Consider the following 18,487-nt stretch of genomic DNA (forward strand, 5'->3'; position numbering starts at 1 on the left):
CAACAATTTATATGCAGAGTGGCTTTGATCATTGTTTTAGTCAGTGTAAAATGTACCTTAACATTAACCTCCATTCAGTAACATAATCCTGCACATGTCCTTCAATTGTCAGCTCTTAGGAATCAGGGAGAAATAATGACTATTAAAAAATAACAAAAGGCTTCAGGGAAGGAAAATTGGCCTGAGTTAGTAATCCAGTTTAGCTCAATGTAAGCATTCCTTTACGTCCCTGAGGAGCAGACGAGTTTCTGTCGAACAGAGCTGATGCTGCCTATGAACTGATATGCAAAACAATCCCACAGAAGTGTTGCTGTCTCTCTGGCTGTTTACACAGCTACCCGAGGCCGACCATTTAAATCAGCTTTGCTGGTTCACTGGCTTAGAAGAGGAAACCCAGAACAGAGCCAAGAAGAGGGGGATCATTGGGATACAAACAGTGCCACGGCTGCCCACAGGGCACAGGGATCTGAGCATCTGAGGTGAAGGCAGCCCAGCAGTCAGCATCGTTACTCCAGGTTTGCTGCCATGTCAGAAAAAGGGCCCCATAATGACAAGTTTAATGCACCTGGATCAAGGGAGGGGGATCATACCTTGTCCCGAATCAATTTGGACAGCATCCTGGTATCAATCCCATATAGAGCAGGCACCTAGAGGAAACATTAGAGAAGGGCAAGTTAGAGAACAACTAACTCCTCATCCCTCCCCATTCTCAAACAGCTTGGTTCTCCAAAACCTCTAGTTTCTGCACTGAAAAGCACAGGAGGAAAAAGAAAGGCTCTTGTGGCAACCCTTACCTCATTTTTGAGATCCATTTTGCCTTATTCCTGGGCACCTACCCCTCCCAGTTGTCATAAGTCAGTGGCACTTTGCTGCCACATCCTTGATTCTCTCAGCTTCAGGCCAGTGGGGTTTTAGCAAAAAACAACTTTTGGAGGCTGAGATTGTGGCAACCACTAGGAACAGCAGCAGCAGGAAATAACTTTGCACCTTGAAAAAGAAAATGGATGAAGAACCAGAGAAGGAAGAAGCACAAGATGAGCCCAAGACTGGCAAAAGCATCAGAGAAGTGTGGCTAGCAGCACAAAGCCAGCAGTTCTTTTCCCTGGTCCCACCTTCACAGGTCTGTTCATAAAGCAGCTACTGCTGCATCTCTCACCTTCTCCTCCTGCAGCCACTCGCCCAGGCTCCTAGCAGCCTGCCAGTGACTGTACTCACTGCTGTAGTCCAGCACCACCAAACCCGAAACCTGCAGAGAGAAGAAACTGCCTTTTGCACTGAAGGTTCACTCCATGCTTGCCCCAGACCTTCTGAGAAAACACATGTTGTTAGAAAGAAATGTTAAATTTAAGCCAGAGTGTTTTACCTTTTTTCTAAAGGAAGCTTTTCACTTGTAAGTGACATTTCTCTACAAAAGGCAACTCCATTTTCCAATGACATTAGCAGCTTATAAAGGAGCCATGTCACCTCAGGACGGATAAAGCATTTCACTGACACTGCAATTACATAACTGTGCTTCATTTTTCAGAGCTGCCACTGCTACATGGAGGCTGCTCTCCTCCCCCTTGGCAAAGCAATATGATACAGAGCGCAGAGATCCCACCTAGAGAGACTCTCCCTCTTCTCTAAGGCCACGTCACACATGGTGCCATCACAGGTGGCCCTACAGTGCAGAAATGGGCTCCTCAGATGCTCTGACAAATTGCTCCTTTGGAACACACTTAACAGCAGTAATTTTTGATCTTTACTTAAATTTCTCTTACATTGTTCCTTTATTCTTTTGTAGAAGGAAAGAACGGCTGTAACACTACAACCTCTACTTGAATGTCTGTTCATCCAACATGGTACACCACCCCGCAGTGCACTGGCAGCTTTTAACGCCAGAATGGACCAGGAGACCCTATGGCTTCTCTTAATTCAATACATGCTGCCAGTTGGGTCAGGAAGGACTGTAGGGACCAGAGATGTGGTTCAGTCCACCAAGAGAAGCCTCCTGGAGCCACACACATTCCAACACAGTAAGTTCATTGCAATTTTTGGATGCACAGATGCACATCTGCAACTTCCTAGACCTCCCCTTTGATCAGTTCTGGTTTTACCTTGATTCCATCAGACTCAAGGAACGGGCTGAGGCCCATTTCATCCAAAGCAGCCGTGTCAGGCACCCCGCCATTCCCAACTATGGGGTTGGCTAGTGTAAGGATCTGGCCTTTGTAGCTGGGATCTGTCAAGGCTTCGGTGTATCTAGGTGAAGAAGCAATGCAAAGGGGAGAGGAAAACAAGAGAGCAAGTAAATAAGTAAGATAAGCCTGAATTTCCACAAGACAGAAAGACAGAAGCAGAGTTTATGTCAAAACTTTCAATTATGTTTAAGCACCTGCCTGAATATTCTCCCCAATAAGGGCAGCTCTAGAAGTGTGGTTGAACTTCACTGCAATGAGAGATCAAAAATAACATTTTGGATTTTAACGGGGAAATCAAATTTAAGGCTTTGCAAAACCTGTTGTATCAGCTCTGGATCCAGCAGATCCATTCTCACTTTCAACTCCTAGGAGGCTGACACATTCGTTAGGGTCTGTCTACCCATGCTTTTATTTTGCAGCTGTAAATCAGTAAGCAGGCCCTCACTTTATGCATTATATTGCTACATACTGGTGCAGCAAGCTGTTAAACAACTGCTGCTTTTCAACCAAAAAGCAGCTGCAACTCAGCAGCTTGTGAAGTTATCTACACCAGTATTTAGCCAAACACATTAAGATGCTCCAAGATGAATCTTTCCTATGCAGAATCTAACTTGTTACTGTCGCTGCTGTTTAAACAGAATGGCTGCAGGCAGATACAGATGATGCAGGCCGGTAGCCAACTCTGAGAAGTGACATGCTGGATGAGCCCCAGCTACAAAATATTTCCAGGGAGGCCTCTCCCTGTGCTCAGATCTACACTCCTGCTGTAAACATCCACACAAGGTGCAGGATGATCGCAGGAAGCACATGGCATGGGTACATTTGGCATCTTTCTCCTTCCCAGTCAACAGGTTATGCTTCCAAAAAAAAAAACCTCTATTAAAGACAAAGCTAATGTAATTAACCTTTGTATGCTATTTGTGATCAGCAAACAAGGACGAAGAGCCCCTGTGCTTGGCTGAGGCACAAAGCTCAGCTCCGCGTGGGAACACAGGGCCCTTTCAGCAGGCATGATGCCCCTGCAGCAGATGGGACAGAAGCTCCAGAGATGCTGCAAGGTCCAGACCTCTCTGCACCTGCTCAAAGTCCTGCCTGGGTTCAGGAAATTCCTGTCAATCATTCCTCTTACTAGACTATCAGGGTAAACACATGCAAACATAGTGAAAGCAAATGCATTCACTGAGCTAACTGAAGTATGGACATATTTTAGGAGTTTTAATTCTTTCTCTTAGTTGAGAAACTCTTCCCCTCCTCTACTTCCATTCCAAATGGGTAGATACAACATTAGAGCTTGGGGGAATTTATCCCCTTCAAAGTCCCAAGAAGTGCATCCTAATGCTTTTTTTCATGAAATTTCAACATTTTACACCCAAAATGGAACTCTGCCCTCTGTTCTCATCAGATAACATCTCAGCTTCAGCTGCTTCAAACCCCAAAGCTGTAAGTACACAAAGTGCTTTGCCTCCCTGCTCTATGGCAGGGATCAGAGTGACAGAGTTCCCATGAGGAGAAAAGGTACTGAACAACAACAATTTTTTCTCACCACAGAGCTCACTGACTCCACTCCACATTTACAGTCAGGCCCTAGAAAGCAATACTCAGGGCTTAAAACCTGCCATGGCAAAATCCTCCCTTTCCTAGCCTCTCATTCCCTGTACCGACAAGTAGCTATAGGCCCACAGAAGCCGTACAAGGCCCCAACCTTGCCAAAGCACATGCCAAAGCACCTCCTTCACACAGGCTCTCAGCCTCTTACTGCATCAATGAGAACCTTTAGCTGGGTCCCTTCGGACCCAGTGCCTTACTCAGCAGGCCTAGGCAGAGCTACAGTGTTTCCAGCACTGGGCAGCAGCCCCTGCACTTGCAGCAAATCCTGTCACTTCTATGATCTGCAACAAAGCTGCGAACTCTCCTCCTACTCCTCTTCTCCAAATCAATCAAGACCAGGCTCCTGGAGAACGCATTGAAGAGACAACCTTACGCTTCACATGTTCCCTCTATCCCCATATGTTCCCCAGAGCAAAACTCTTCTCCCTTCTCACATGCATCCTCTCCAAATCACCAGAAAATAAGCAAACAGCTTCTGCTGCCACGCTAACATGTGGAAGGGAAATTAATCCATCAGGTCCTGCCCGACTTCTGTAACGTGACAAGATTTATTGCCCATAATCTATCACAGAGAAAAGAACTTTAGTGCCCTCCATCATTCTGATCTATATTAAACAGTTGTTTGTTGGCAGGTATATTAACACAGCAAGTAATTAGTGCTGTCAAAATGCTTAAATAATTGCTTCCTTATGCAAAACTTTGCAAACAGATTCCCCTCTGCAGCAATTTAGCATTCTTACCAACAGGACAATTTAAAAACTCATCCTGTTTCAAGAGGGCACCGGTTTCTCAGAGGGAGAGCAGAATCTCGAGAGCACAAGGCAGCTAGGCAGAGACAGCAGGCAAAGCTCAGGCACCAGCAACCTCAGAGCTGTCTCACTTCCCCAGAGTTATGTCCCTCTCCTCACCAAGGCCTCATTCCTCTGGGCAAGTTTCCTCTATCAGAACAGTTACCTGAAGGATTTGCAGCAATTGGCGGCTGTCCTAAACCAGCCATAGGCTTCTACTGCTCCAGAGGACACCAGAGCCATGCTAGGTTAGGCATGACTCTGACCCTCTTTAGCTGGAAAGGGCACAGAATTCAAACACTTTAACTGCAGTTTGTACCACCACGTCATAGATAACCCAGCCTGCGAAGCTCTGGATTTAAAAGTTTCACACTCAGACAGCAAGTTCCATCGTCCAGAAGGCTGTAAGATGATTCCAGCCTCCATATTTGACCCAGAAACATGAGGGACAACACAGAAATGTAACCGAGATGCTTACTGGCCAGTTCTTGTGAGCTCTTCTGCTCTATAACAGCAGCGCCTGCATTTCAAGGGGAAGAGGGCAGATCTCTGCATACCTCACTGCCAAGGTTAGTTATATCATTATTTAAAGTTGTTCATCATCACAAACACTCTCTTTGACACAAAAGGATTGACTGAAGTCTCTTCCTTAACTCTTTCCTTCTCTATATCCTTAGAGGACAGTGTTTCTGAACAGAACATCACAGGTTTGGAGAAGCACCCTATGAGTCTGGAAAAAGCAGCTGCTCTATCACCCCTTCCCACTTTCACATGCTCTGAGAGTGGTTTGTTTCTGCCTTACCCAGCAAGGCCAGTGTTGAACACGACTTCCCCTGCTGCAGAGGATGGATGGCCAAAGGAATAGCCCTTCATCTTCGTTCCATCTTGCAGCACCAAGTTTGCTGTCTGTGCCTAGAGAGAGGGATATGAAGACTCAGATACAGCAGGAAAAGGTTTGATGTTTATGCAGGTAACTCCTAGGACATCTGCCTCATGCGTTATGCATTATTCCCTCCCCAGCCATGGAAAGACTGTCTCTGTCCCCATTTACTAATCCCCTGATGCTCTTTCTCCTCCTAACACACGGCAAATACCATCTCATGAAGGTCAGGCAGCTGAAAAACCTGAGCAGCACGCGCTGCTGTCACCATGGGCTCACCCTGCCTGCTGCCACGTCACCTAGCTCTCCTCCATCCACCCACAATAGCTTGAAAGCAAGCAAGACTGTAACTCAGGGGAAAATGACTGTCTTTTTCCTCACTGTTTGCCCAAGACTCAATGGGGACTGTGCTGGTTCTCACACAGCCAGGCACTTTTATAGGCAAGGTAAACTCTGACTCTGCCCCACAGCACATGGCTCCAGCAGAACAAAAATGCCACTTAGTCACCTCCAGGACTTGACTTCAGGTCTGGGCACACAGCCAGCAGCTGCAGCCCAACTGTCACACTCGGGCTTTCCTCAACAACGTGGGCTGCACTAACCCCTTTCATCTGATTTAGAAATTAAATCTTTCTTAGCTGCCCAGGAGCAGGCCAGGAAACCACCTGTGCAGTCCAGCTTCTACTGAAAGATGACCAGGAAATAGCACAAAAATATACTGGGAGATTCATTCAGGCGCCCGAATCACCAGTGACCAAAGGGGAAGAGAAAAGGCAAAGCTGGAAACAGATTCGACAGTAACTTCAGCCCTTTGGAGCCCATGAAGCTTCCACTTCTGGAACACAAGTGGAGCTGCCTCCTGGCCTGGGGATGCCCAGGGCAGAAAGGCCAGCACCCTAAGCCACAGGAGATGGGACAAGCTGATCCACCAGGCCGCAGCTCTCAGCATTTCTTACAGTGTGATTCTTCGTATTTCTTTTTTTTTTTTTTTAAGCAGAAAAATTCTTTGTATTGGGGTTTTTACAGAAGAACAGAGATCAATTTGTTGCAGAAAGGCGCAGAAGAGCTCTTTTCCATTAGCTGTAAATCAGATGAACAATCACAGTGAGGAGAAATTTCATTCCCAGAATTGAACATTTTGTAACAATCATGGCAAACATTCATCTAGGGCTTCTCTGCAGTTATAAATACTGTGCAGATCAATTACTAATGTACTGCAAAATACACTAAAAACCAAACCATACTGCCAAGTAATTGAATTCTGTGCATCTGGGATGGTTTTAGCCTTGCATTTTTTCCTCATTAGTGTCAAACATCCAGTCATTCTCAATAGGATCAGCCATCATTCCTGAGTCTCCCGCCACAGAGTGGGAGAGTCAGCAACACCAAACTCCCTCTAAGCTTATAAATACAGTTTTTGCAGCTAAATTCCCTAGATGTAGCTCGAGCAGAAATTGCAGCTTGGTCAGCTCCCAAGTCTCACTGAGCCTGTCGCTAGTGAAAGCTGCTCCCTCTGAAACACCTCTGAGAAGCACTGACTGCTCCAAGGAAGGGCTTTCTCCCTGGCACAGCAGAGATGCTTCTTCCCGAGAGGAGTTTTGCAGCCAGAGCAGCAGCAGTGCCCGGGCCACAGGCCTGCAGACAAGCAGCCGCTTGAGGCCCTGTCCTCGAGGGGCCCTCTGCCCTTCCCAAATGCCGCTGAAACCCAGCCCGCACGGACATGGGGACGGAGCTCAGGAAGCTGCTTCTCTCCTAGCCCTTGCTTCCAGGGACAGAAGCTTTTGGGAAGCTCTGCCAGGCAGTGGCACAAGTTGGGTCAGTGCCTTGAATCGCAGCCACAGCTGCAAAACTCGTCTGTGCAGGAATCTTCCAGAAGCAAAGTCCACTCTGTAGGAATGACAGGAGAGGTTAAAATCCACCGAGCTCCTGAAGGCCAAAATCCACAGCCCTTACCACAGCCCTCGAGCCTCCCCTCACTGGAATAGCTGACAGCAATCTGCCGATCCTTCCCTGCCCACAACAGGCCATGTGTGCTTGTACACGAGACCACAACCTGCACACGTGTTCAGCTACAACAAGGAAGAGATGTTCAGGTATTTCTCTCCTCTCTTTGATTTATTATTCTTAATTAAGAGCTTGGTCTGTTTGCTGAGCATTCTTGGAGCAATTATTCTTGTTTACATTTCTAGCAGAGGTGTTACGGCATCCCTAAGTCACCAACCTACCTTGTCTTTTCAGTTTTGTTTGTAACGTGTAAGCTGATCTACAGGCAATTAAAAAGGTCAGTTGACCCAATCTGGATCTAGCTGGGAGAGATTAGCACTAGAAAAAATAGTAATAAGAAGAAACAAAAGAGCTGCTGTGAGGTCTTTTTGTCTCCTTGCTTTTCAGAAGTCTCCCTATGTAGTGTAGAATAAATCTTTGTTGTATTTTCACCTAATATGTTTCCTGCACATGCACCCACTGTGACATGCACCATTTACAATCTGATTTCTCCTTCCTACTCACTAGCAACGTTACCTTAGCACAGCTCCCTGGGCTCCAGAGCCTGTAAGGCTCCTGAAGACCTTGGAGGATGGAGATGGCTTAGTTTCTCTTAGCCTTCTCCATGGTATTGCTCAATTTTGCGCATATTGTCACAGCAACTTGAAGAGTTAACAAGCTCAGGTCCCTCTGCACTGAGCACTTCACAGATGAAGTAGCGAAGACACTGTAGCTGTTAAAAAAGTAGTCAGGAAGTGGATGAATTTAGTTGCAGTTCCATTCCCTGCTCCAGCAGCCCTCCCCATTTACAGGATGGATGATAAAGATCTGCTGAATCCCAGAAGATCTGCAGTACGATTTGCTTTTTATAACACGTCTGCTATAAACTCCTTTCCTGAAAGCTGAACAGGTATTTTTTTTTTCCCCCTTTAGAATTCACACTCACCTGACATAATAACCAGCCAAGCAACTCCCAAGTGCTTCTCTCCACAGACACCTCGCGATTCCCCCCCAGCAGAGCCAGGCTGAGCCCTGACAGGCCAAGGGACGCCAGGTCCCAGAGCCAGGAGGGGCCCTGGTGACCAGCACAGGCACATTTGGGGCTCCACCTCAGCACTGGCCAGGTTATTTCCCTCCAGGAAGGAGCTGATAAAGCATGTCCTTTCTAAGACAGGCCCCAGCTCCATAGACCACAACATTTCTAGACACAACACACACACTTGATCAGCTGTCTAACAGCTGACCATTCCAGAATGGCAGAAGAGGCAAACTCCAGGAGATTTCTTCTACCACAATGCAGGGCCAGGACCACACTCCGTCCACCCTCTCAAGACCAAATAACCAGCAACAAAGTGCAGGATCCTCTCTGCTAGAAAAACATCTCCTCTTGGAAGAGGAGACTTACACAGGCTGGAAATCTATCTGGACATTGCTCACAGTTAGGTCTTCTTTTGCCAAGTTGTTTTTTTTGGTCTTATTTTAGCACATTTGCTTCTGGCTAACACTACGAAAAGCAGAAAGGCAGGAATTAAAAATGAATCAAAAGCAAAGTCAAAGTCTTTAATGTCAAAAGCTGATTCACATTCAGGCAATCTCTAGGGAGAGGGTTTGGATTAGCTCCTTTATCATCAAAACCAAAGAGAAAGCAAGAAACACAGCAAGGATGCTACAGTAAAAAGAATATGGCTCCTACAACTCAAACCTGTACTGCTTCTCAAGGCTCTTCACAAAAATGACAGTACTTGCTCTTTCTCTCCAGCTCTGCCATTTATAATGGCTGTGGTGTGGGCAGGGAGTGCTGTCCATTGCTGCCACTCACCTAACCCACATGCAGCAGCCCGGGGGCAAGACTGGTACCTTCCTCTGCCACTTCCACCTGCTTCAAAATATCCCCAAGGAGCCTGCTTACAGTTATCTGAAATGGTCCCTAAATCCAGCGCTCGGAAATTTTCTTATTCTCCTTCTCACCATACTTTTAAGCTCACTCCCGGTGTTTTCTATAGCTCCTCTGATTCTCTCCTTACTGAGACAGCTATATGGGTATAAGCCACCTGTTTATTGCTCATACTAATCTTTACATCCCTATTTAACTACGCTGGCCTCAGAAGAGCCCTAAATGATTTGCAAAGGAGCTCAATTACGCTGGAGGCAATGAAACTGAGCCCTTCAGCCCCACCAAAGGCTCCTTCTCCCAGGTGAAGTTCAGAGAGGTCTCTGTGTCTGTCTGCTCTCCGTGGCAAACACAACCCCTGGCTGCAAGGAAGAGCTCTCGCTGGCTGAGGATGCTGCCTCTCTGCTGCAGAACAGGTGAGATGCAAAGAGGGAAACAGAAACCCGTCTCCAACTCTTCATCTGAAGTGAGGCCTCCTCAGGCATGCTGGGTTTAACCGGGCAGAAAACAGCCCTGGGAGAATAATTACTAGCACTTCTGCTAAAACTACCACCTCTCCCTCGTGCTAATACTTCTCTTAGCTTATACATAGATCAGGACTTTTTTGTTGGGTTTTGTTGTGCTCCCTAAAATAGGCTGCTGAGAAAAAGCAATCAAAGGCGACTACACACTCATTAAAACCTACCGTAACAGGATGATTACCTACACTGCCATTAGCCCCCAAACCTTAACTGGTGGGCCTGCACTCTTTCTCCAAACTTCCTACAAATACCCATTATCCACAACAATGCACAATCCACCAGGCCCAGCCATAAAACACCAGTTGCTCACTTGTCTCATGTCGTGGTCAACTACTATACCCTTAAGCAAAGCTATGCATTAGGCTGGTGTTTTAAGGTCACTTACAAGTAAACTGCTGGTTTACTGCTTGCACATCTGTGTTACAGGGGCTCTTTGACCCCTGCATGCTCTGCAGATAGTGGTATATGAGCCTGACACTGCCTGAAGAAGCAGGCCCAAGCTGGGAAAGGTTCAAGTTTTGGTCTTCCAGGTTTTGAATTTGAACCTCAAAGCCTCGAATCCCAGGTCAGAAGGAAGCTGCTGGGGCAGCTACAACCCTGCACTGCAGTGAGCACCAGAGCAGCAGCTACCCTAAATGCATCAGAGCAGGACAGCAGCTCTCCAGGGGCATGAAGCTTCTTCATCAAGTGCCTCAGTGTTATGAGCTAAGACCTGGTCGGTCTGCCACTGTGCAGTCCTTGAGTGAGTGACAAAATACGTACCTAACATCATCAATCTTTCATGTAAGATGGCAGATCCAAGCTTCAGATGCTAATTCATCAGCAGAAGAATACATAAGAGTCAGGCAGCTATAGGCACCTACCACAACTGCCCTGCAGTGCATAAATAAAAATACAGTCTCAGCAAATACTGAGCCAGCAGCCCTAACCACAGGTCGCAGGCCTTTACCAGCACAAGCTGCCTTTTAGTTTGTGGTTACAACAACCTGCCACAGTGATTTGCTTCTCAGCTCACCTCTCAGTGCATCACAAGCCTTCAGCTGCTGCATTTAACAAGCACAGAAGAAATATCAGAATCAGCTCTGAGTAGTTAGTTAGGGATCAGAAGCAACAGCAACAATCCAGCATGCTGTTTTAGCAGAGCTGTTCAGTCCTGCTTAGGTGGCTAGATAGTTTCTGAAACCCTGGGGAACTTGAGTGTATCTGCCCAGATCCCCATTCCGCGACACAAAACACATGGATGCTATAGGCACCAATCAGGCATAAACCCAGCTACCAGTTATGAACCCTGAGTTCTTACACCCTAGAAACAGAGACTTCTGAGGGCAGCACCTTCACTCACAGCTTCCATGGATCTAGCAAGATGGGTGGTAAATTTTCTCCTTTCCCTCTCATCCCACTTCAGTTTGAAGCACAAAGTCTCAAGAAGAGAGAGCCAGAGCTGTATCACACTTTATTCTGTCACACTCAGAGGCACTTTCCTGTCCAGTGCTGAGATCTCAGAATGGAACAGGAAAAGCTGGTGCCTGCCCTGGAAAACTGAGGTGAGAAACAGCACTGCCCCATCTGAGAGTCCTGATACAGCTTTAATGTGACCAACACCAGACCTCGACAGCCTCACCAACCTGAGCAACAAAGTGTCTGCAGTTTGGGGAGCAACTTAACTCCCCCATCACAGCTTGTGTCATTTCTTTCATACACAACCTGCTTGCTCTTCAGATGGTGCCCCTGAGGAGACTGGCAATCATGGCAGGTTTCTAATTCTGAGCAGGACTCCTGCTGCCATCACAGGCAGGAATAACGTCCTCCTAAGGCAGATCTGATTGCACGACCAAGATCAAGCTGCTAAGAGGAAGATAACTGCTGGGTTTTAAGGCACAGTGAGACAGGTAGGAGTCCTTGCCTGCTGTATACTGTCAGGGAGGGGAAGCCTGGTCCATTAGCAAGCACAGCCATAAAAATACAGGGTCTGGCTCCAAGTGCAGGGGAGACAAAACTGAACAAGGGATAGGAAAAATAGGGAATCCTCCTCCCACCTTCATTTTTTATTTGCAAGTGAGTTTTCAGATTTAACAAGTCTGTTGTTAGGAGCTGAGATCTGCTTTCTCTTGGAAATCGGTAGCCATGGAATGGGTAAGGGAAACCTGAATCTACAGTGGACAGGAACGGTATTAATCAGTTTGCTACCCCACTGTACTGTGTAAAGCTACATCACTGGGTACCACGGCCCAAGGCTCCCAGAGATCTTCCCTTCATCCCTGAAAGATCATTCCTGAGGGCACTAATTCTATTACACTGCTGATCCAGCAGAATATATGTGCAAGAGTCACACTGCCCTGTTTTGTCTGATGTCAAAATATCACCAGTGCTACACATTTCACACAGAAGGTCTCACTTCACCACTATGCTCTGCTGTAACTGCCCAAGTTTCACTGGTAAAGCTGGGGAAATGCAGCTCTTGTAATGAAAAGCAGAAGAAAGCTGAGTATTTGAACTAATGCTGGTGTATGAATGGTTGATGCCCTAAAGCATTCATAGAGGGTTCTACCTCTCTGATTAGTCTCAGAGCCAACCTCACTTCTGATACATTGAAAATGGATCCTACAAGGACCCAATAGGATTACTCACATGCTTGAAGTTACACATGAATGTAAATACCTGGCAGAATCAGGCTGAGAGGGACCAAAGGAGCTGCCTCTGTTAGTTACCAGCCCTATAGAAATGTAGGGTGTTTGTGAAGAAACATCAGATAAAAATTAACAGCAACCATGAACTTCCACCTTTTTGTGCAATTTATCCCAGAAATTCCATTCCGGACTACCCCAAAACTATTTGCTTACCCAATAAAGCCCTGTAGTCAGGAAAATCACTTGGTTAGGGTTCAGACAAATCCCTTTTGGTCCGTTTCTATGGGTCTAAGCAAACACTATCTGCAGCGGGCTACCTCCCAGCGCACCAAACATCTAGAGACACAGCAGCTTAGTCACTGTTACCTTGATGCTCAACAACCTGGTGCCAGTCCTTGAGAAACTCCAGTGATCAGCAGACACATTGCAAAACTCCAATCTGCCTTTCAAAGCCTTCACCACTTTGCAAGCCGTCAGAATTCTTGTCATCTTGAAGCTTGCTGACGGGGAATTAAGGTTTTAAAGATCACAAGACACAACAAAAACCCGCTCGTATGCCTCTCTCCAAAAATTGGTACACACAATATACTCCTGCAGACTACAGGAAACAGAGCTCAGAGGCAGTGAGGATGCTGGACCACCTGCACAGCAATGCCCTACACCTTCCCATTCATTCTGCCATTAAAAGTTCTGGCCCCACCTCCTCCTGCCCCTCGGAGGAAGGCTTGCTGAGAAGCCCTTGCAACACTTTTCTTCAAGTTGCCTTCTAAGTGCTGTCGTAGGGGTTGCATCACAGGTCAAATATTAGCTCTACCTGCTGAAAGATGGCAAAACTTGCTAGAGAAGTTGCACCTACAGCCTTCACGAGAGTCTTCATGCATGGAAACAAACATCTGGGTTACTATGACCATAGGAGAGGAGGAACAGCACCATTTTTCCCCTACCAGCATGTGGTCCATGTAAATTAAGGCTTTCTGTTCATTATGTGCTTTCTAGTGCTCTCCAGTGTGCTACTGGAGGTCCACCAGCAGCAAGATGGACATCTGACTGCTACAAACACACTGGTAATGAAAGGAGGAAAACGGGAGGAGTAAATCCAGTGGAAAGCTGTGGCTTTTTTATTCTGTTTCTTTTAAACAGTGCATAGTAACCAGAAGCTCCATCTGGGGACCCAAAGCGCTGCCTCTCCCCAAATAAATAAAAAGGACATTGCCAAGAAGAAAAAAAAAATGTAAGAGAAATTAACCTTTTGGCAAAATTTCAATGGACAGCAGCTGAAATGAGAAAAAATGTTCCATATGCTGTCGCCTAACTGATTACAGACCTTGATAACGATCACATATAGTTACATAACCCCACACTATAGTCTTCAAAAAGAATCATGTTCCTCATTAGCCGGAGGTGAAAATGTCTAATGAACACACAAGCTGTGAAGGAAGAATGCACATTATTCTCCTTCATGAATTCAAGTGGTGAGGCATCTTTCAAAACCCAGGTGATCAAAGCTACAATTAGCACAAAGAGAGAAAAAACAGATATTCAGACTTTTTATTTTTGAGCAGCTCAACACACACTTCTTTAAAAGATTTACCTGACCTTTTCTAACCATGGACAGTAACAATTAGCATCTCTTTGTATACAGAGGTCCAAGATCAGTCAAAAATCAATGCCAGGAGCACATGTGTATTTCCTACACAGCTTGCTGCAGCAGTAGGTTGAAGAGTAGAGCACCTAATAAAAGGCAAGGAGAGGACGACAGGGTTTGGTATGATGGATAGCATGTTGAAGCATGAAAGAAAAACACAGGGGAAAAGGCAGGATTCAGATGATAGAAGGGAAACCAGGTGTAGCTTAAAGATAAGCTTTACAGCTGTGCAAAGCTGGGAGAAGCAAGTTAACAGGGTTCCCTGTGGCTCACTGGTGACTAACATGCACTCTGGCAAAGACACTGCCATTTTCCTACAAACACACACGAACTCTCACGTGCAATACAGAAGAGAGCTTCCTTCCATCTGAAAGGCAAGAGGTTGGAGACAATTTGTGGACATATTCACATCACTGTAAATACCGAGTAACTGCCTCCACCTCAGTGGAGCTCCACAGGCATAAATCTCCCTCTTGCTTAGGATTGTGTTCAGCATCCAAGCAGCCCATGCGAATTGCTCAGGCTCTCCTTCTTGCAACTGCGATCAGAGAGGATTTTTTTCCAAGTGTCCTTCGGATGCTTCTGGAAGCCAACTCCTGCCATCTGTCAGACTGTGTCTGATTTCTGACCATCCTGACCTTCTCCAACTAAAACACATTCTAACAACATCCTGAGCAGAAAAGCAGAGCAATTGAAGGTGCTGAAAAACTGAAATTCCTGCAGCCACGGGGAGTAAGACAAAGACCCTTCTCCTTCCCTACAGATACAGAAAAGATGCTAAAGTGACTTGGAAACCTGGCTTCAATTTCAAAGGAAGCTTCCCTTGCTCCCCAAGGAACTTAGAGGGGAGCTTAGGAAACACCTCAGTAATGCTAAGATTCACCACATGTTTTCTAATCAGGCCTTGATCTATCAGACAAGATTGCTGCAGTGATATAACAAGCTCGAGTTAGGGAAGTGAATTTCTGTTCACAGCACCTTACTAACAATTCTATCAACCCCCTACTACCTTTAAGGCCTCAACTTCAGTTTATTTCCTCACTACATATTGCAAAGAAATAGTGGGTTTTGTTGCTCACATGCAAATGAAAGGGCAGCACCGACACACTCCCCATCACCTGATCACCTTTGACTGTTTCAGGAAGGGAGAGCAGCCAGTTACACTTTCCAACCTGCTGCTCTGAGCCTCTCTCAGATTAAATGAAGCACTTTGAATAAAGCCCACTGTGCTTAAACAGCATGGTAATCAGAATGCAAAGGGCCACAAACCTAGAATTTCACAACTAAGGCTGGGCTTCACCTAAGCATATGGGCAGAGGCCGAAAGGAATAAGAATCACATACGAGCCTTATGCCTTAGATCTCTCGACTTTAGTTATTTGAGCCACAGCCTGATTTTGTGTTTGTTTGTTTCTTTACAGTTTGTTCTAAAAGGTTTAGGGGAAAAAATAAGTTATTTTAAATTTTAATAGGAGGAGTTCATAGTACATCAGAAGGCAATCGTCAGATTCGGGTATTCATTCTGATTCACCCTTAGCAACCCACAGGACTCTGCATCCTGGCATTTTCCCCTTTTTCTGAAGTCCAGACAAATGGTAGCAGTTGTATAGGAAGGCTGAAGTTTTCTGCTAACAAAACAAAAAAGGCGTGTAGCTGTGATAGAGCGTTTTAGGACATAACCTAAGAGATTCAGCACCAGAAGGTAAGTAAAAAGCCACATTCCAAGTTATGGTACATTCAAGCCTTGCCAGACCCCATCTGCAGAAACTGCATCACCAGAATCTGACAATTTCATACACCCATCCAGAGCTCCTGGGCACCTAGAAGCACCGTCTGTCTCTGCTGCACCTGCACAGATTGACTCGACAGAGCTCGCAGCTGGAGATCAAAGCCTGCTGGAAGCCTCAGGTGTCCCGCACGCACGGAGCTCACCAGCACCGCTGCTCCGAAGGCAGGGCGGCCTCTGCCCCACGCCTGGCAGCTTGACCACGTGAACCATGCTGCACATCCTCGCAGGTAGGATCAGGAAAGCTCAGGAAATCTGGCAGAAAAATATATACAGGTTAGTACATCGTGAGCTGCCAGCATGGCTGATCCGCTCCGCAACACCTGGGATCTGACAGCTCCGGCCATGGGGTGCTTCCATACAAGTAAAATTCCACACAGATGGGGAGGAATCAAAGCTTGGCCATACCAATGCCTCTTCCATTTCTGCCTCTGTCAAAAAACCTGCAGGTTCTCTTATTGTTTCTGAGTGCCTTCATGTGGCATAAACACTGGCAACCATTTTGTCTAACTTACCAGAATGCTTTTGTAAAAATCCACCTGCTTTATCCCTTAGAGATGGAGAGACTGTTATCCAAAAGCACAGCTGACTGCTTTTATTCCTCTTATTTTTTTTTTAATTATTGACTTGAATACTTTAGAATTAAGAATACACTAAAATTAACTAAGAATACATTAGGCTGAATTTTTATCCATCTATTCAAGTTTCGAGGGAATATCTCAAGTAGCCTAGAGTTTACCCTAAACTTATTCTATCCTGAGCTCAAAGAAGGGCAAAAAAAATTTAAACTAAGAAGAAAAAAGAGAGTAATGAAATACACATTGAGACAATTCATTTTTTAGATAAAAACAGTTCCTACTAAGATAAGCATGAACAAAGAGGCATCATTAAATGCAGTTTTACCCACCAGACCAGAATAGTGCCAAGGCAGCACACTTCACACTTATCCACAGCTCCATCCATTCGTCATGGTCACTTTTCCTTGTGGAGAAGCTTCAGAAAGTCCAGGCTTTCCAGTCCATACTGCCATGGAGAAGGACTCTCCTGCTGAAGAAAAACAGCTGTTGAATAACACGTTCAAGGAAAAACTGTTGGGAAGCACAGCTGGAAAAACTACCTCACAGCCATCACAACCATGACAGGATCGTGTCACACTAGCTGCACAGTCAGATGTTTAGCTTTTGTTTGCCTGCCTCTATCTTCACACCAATTTATTTTGCATCTTGTCTACCTCCTAGCCAAAGGCTCAGATAAATATGGAGAGAAAACAAAAGCACTTTAAGCTGATTCAAAGGACAGAACTGTAAAGACTTTAATAATAATCTGTAACTGGCTTGCAGAATTTAACCAGAAATGTGGCAGAATTAATCCCCACTCTGGCATCTCTTCCCCTTGTTTCTACATTTTCTTTTTTTTCCCCACAATATTGTTTTTTCCCCAGCAGGACAGACCCTGACTGCCTAATTCTGTTGACTAGCACCTTGCACTGGGATGGCTGGAATCTCCTGAAGCTTAACTTCCCTGCAGAAGGGAACAGCCTCTCCAAAAAAGAGGGCAGCATCTGCTTTTAACAGCACAACAATCTCATTCCTGAGTCTCGGCCATTCAGACCTCGGAGTTCCTTGGTTCCTCGGTCTCCTCGGTGAAGGAGAATTTGCAGATCTAAGCCCTGAGATGATTAACTGAAAGCATAAATTGCAAATGTTACTTGAATAAGACACACAAAGCTCCTTTGGAAGCCTCTGGATACAGTGCAACAAAAACCAAAAGTTTTTTTGGTGGGTCTTTGGCTAACAAGCACCCAATCCAAAAAAAAACAAGAATATGTTCTTTCTTTCGGATACAAAGCACAGTAGTTAACTTAGAAACATCTTTCTGTCTCTAGCTGAATATCACTATGTTTGAGACACAAAAAACATTTTAATATTAAAAGAGATGTTTAAACAGTTTCTCAAAAAAATCAATTTCATAAAAAACTGCAAGTGGCTATTTGAACTTTTGCAGAAATATATACATTTTAGTGAAGGAATAGGATTTCTCTCAAGCTGAAATTTTAATTTCATTTTTCTTTCAGAACACAAACCAAAAAGCAAGTTTCAGTTAAAAACTAAAAGGAAACTTTTATTTTGATTTTTGTAATCAAAATGTCAAAAGCATCAGAATCTAGTTAAAATGCTGTTTCTTTTTTCATTTTTCTTCAAGAGTGCTAGCTCAGACCAACATCTAACAGTAATTTAGCTCTGCAAGGTAAATAAGTAGCTGAGAAAACAAACCCTCAAACTCAATGCCTCATTTCATAAGATGGAGGAGGCACATGTCAAAATAAGCAAAGCATCCACAGGCAGTAGCAAATACTAAAGGCCCTCAAGACACAAAAATGTTAATAATCAATCATCAGGTCCTACGGTGGCTTAATTTCCCATATCATATTTTTTAAAATATATTGAAGACTTTTTATTTTGTAAAAAGGAAGTAGCATTGCAATAAAATAATTGAAAATCCCACACCAAGGTCACACGGACCTTTAAAGAAAAATACGGTAAATTACTTCAAATTGCCCATCTTGGCATCCCCCTTCT

General features: G+C 45.2%; 1 protein-coding gene across 1 annotated transcript in view; it reads right to left on the bottom strand.

The window, feature by feature from the left end:
• Positions 1–12,972, bottom strand: part of CPS1 (carbamoyl-phosphate synthase 1) — a 77,166-nt gene extending 64,194 nt beyond the window's left edge. Inside the window, exons 1-5 of the mRNA XM_010225760.2 lie at positions 12,845–12,972; positions 5,379–5,488; positions 2,097–2,241; positions 1,157–1,246; positions 591–647 (exon numbers count right to left, since the gene is read on the bottom strand). Coding sequence (XP_010224062.2) covers positions 591–647; positions 1,157–1,246; positions 2,097–2,241; positions 5,379–5,488; positions 12,845–12,967 — 525 coding nt within the window. The 5' untranslated portion in view covers positions 12,968–12,972. The remainder of the gene's footprint in view (positions 1–590; positions 648–1,156; positions 1,247–2,096; positions 2,242–5,378; positions 5,489–12,844) is intronic.
• Positions 12,973–18,487: the final 5,515 nt, after the last annotated feature.

This window comes from Tinamus guttatus, unplaced genomic scaffold, assembly GCF_059628265.1.
Source record: "Tinamus guttatus ecotype Peru unplaced genomic scaffold, ASM5962826v1 Tinamus_guttatus_pri_ptg000197l, whole genome shotgun sequence".
Taxonomy (NCBI): domain Eukaryota; kingdom Metazoa; phylum Chordata; class Aves; order Tinamiformes; family Tinamidae; genus Tinamus; species Tinamus guttatus.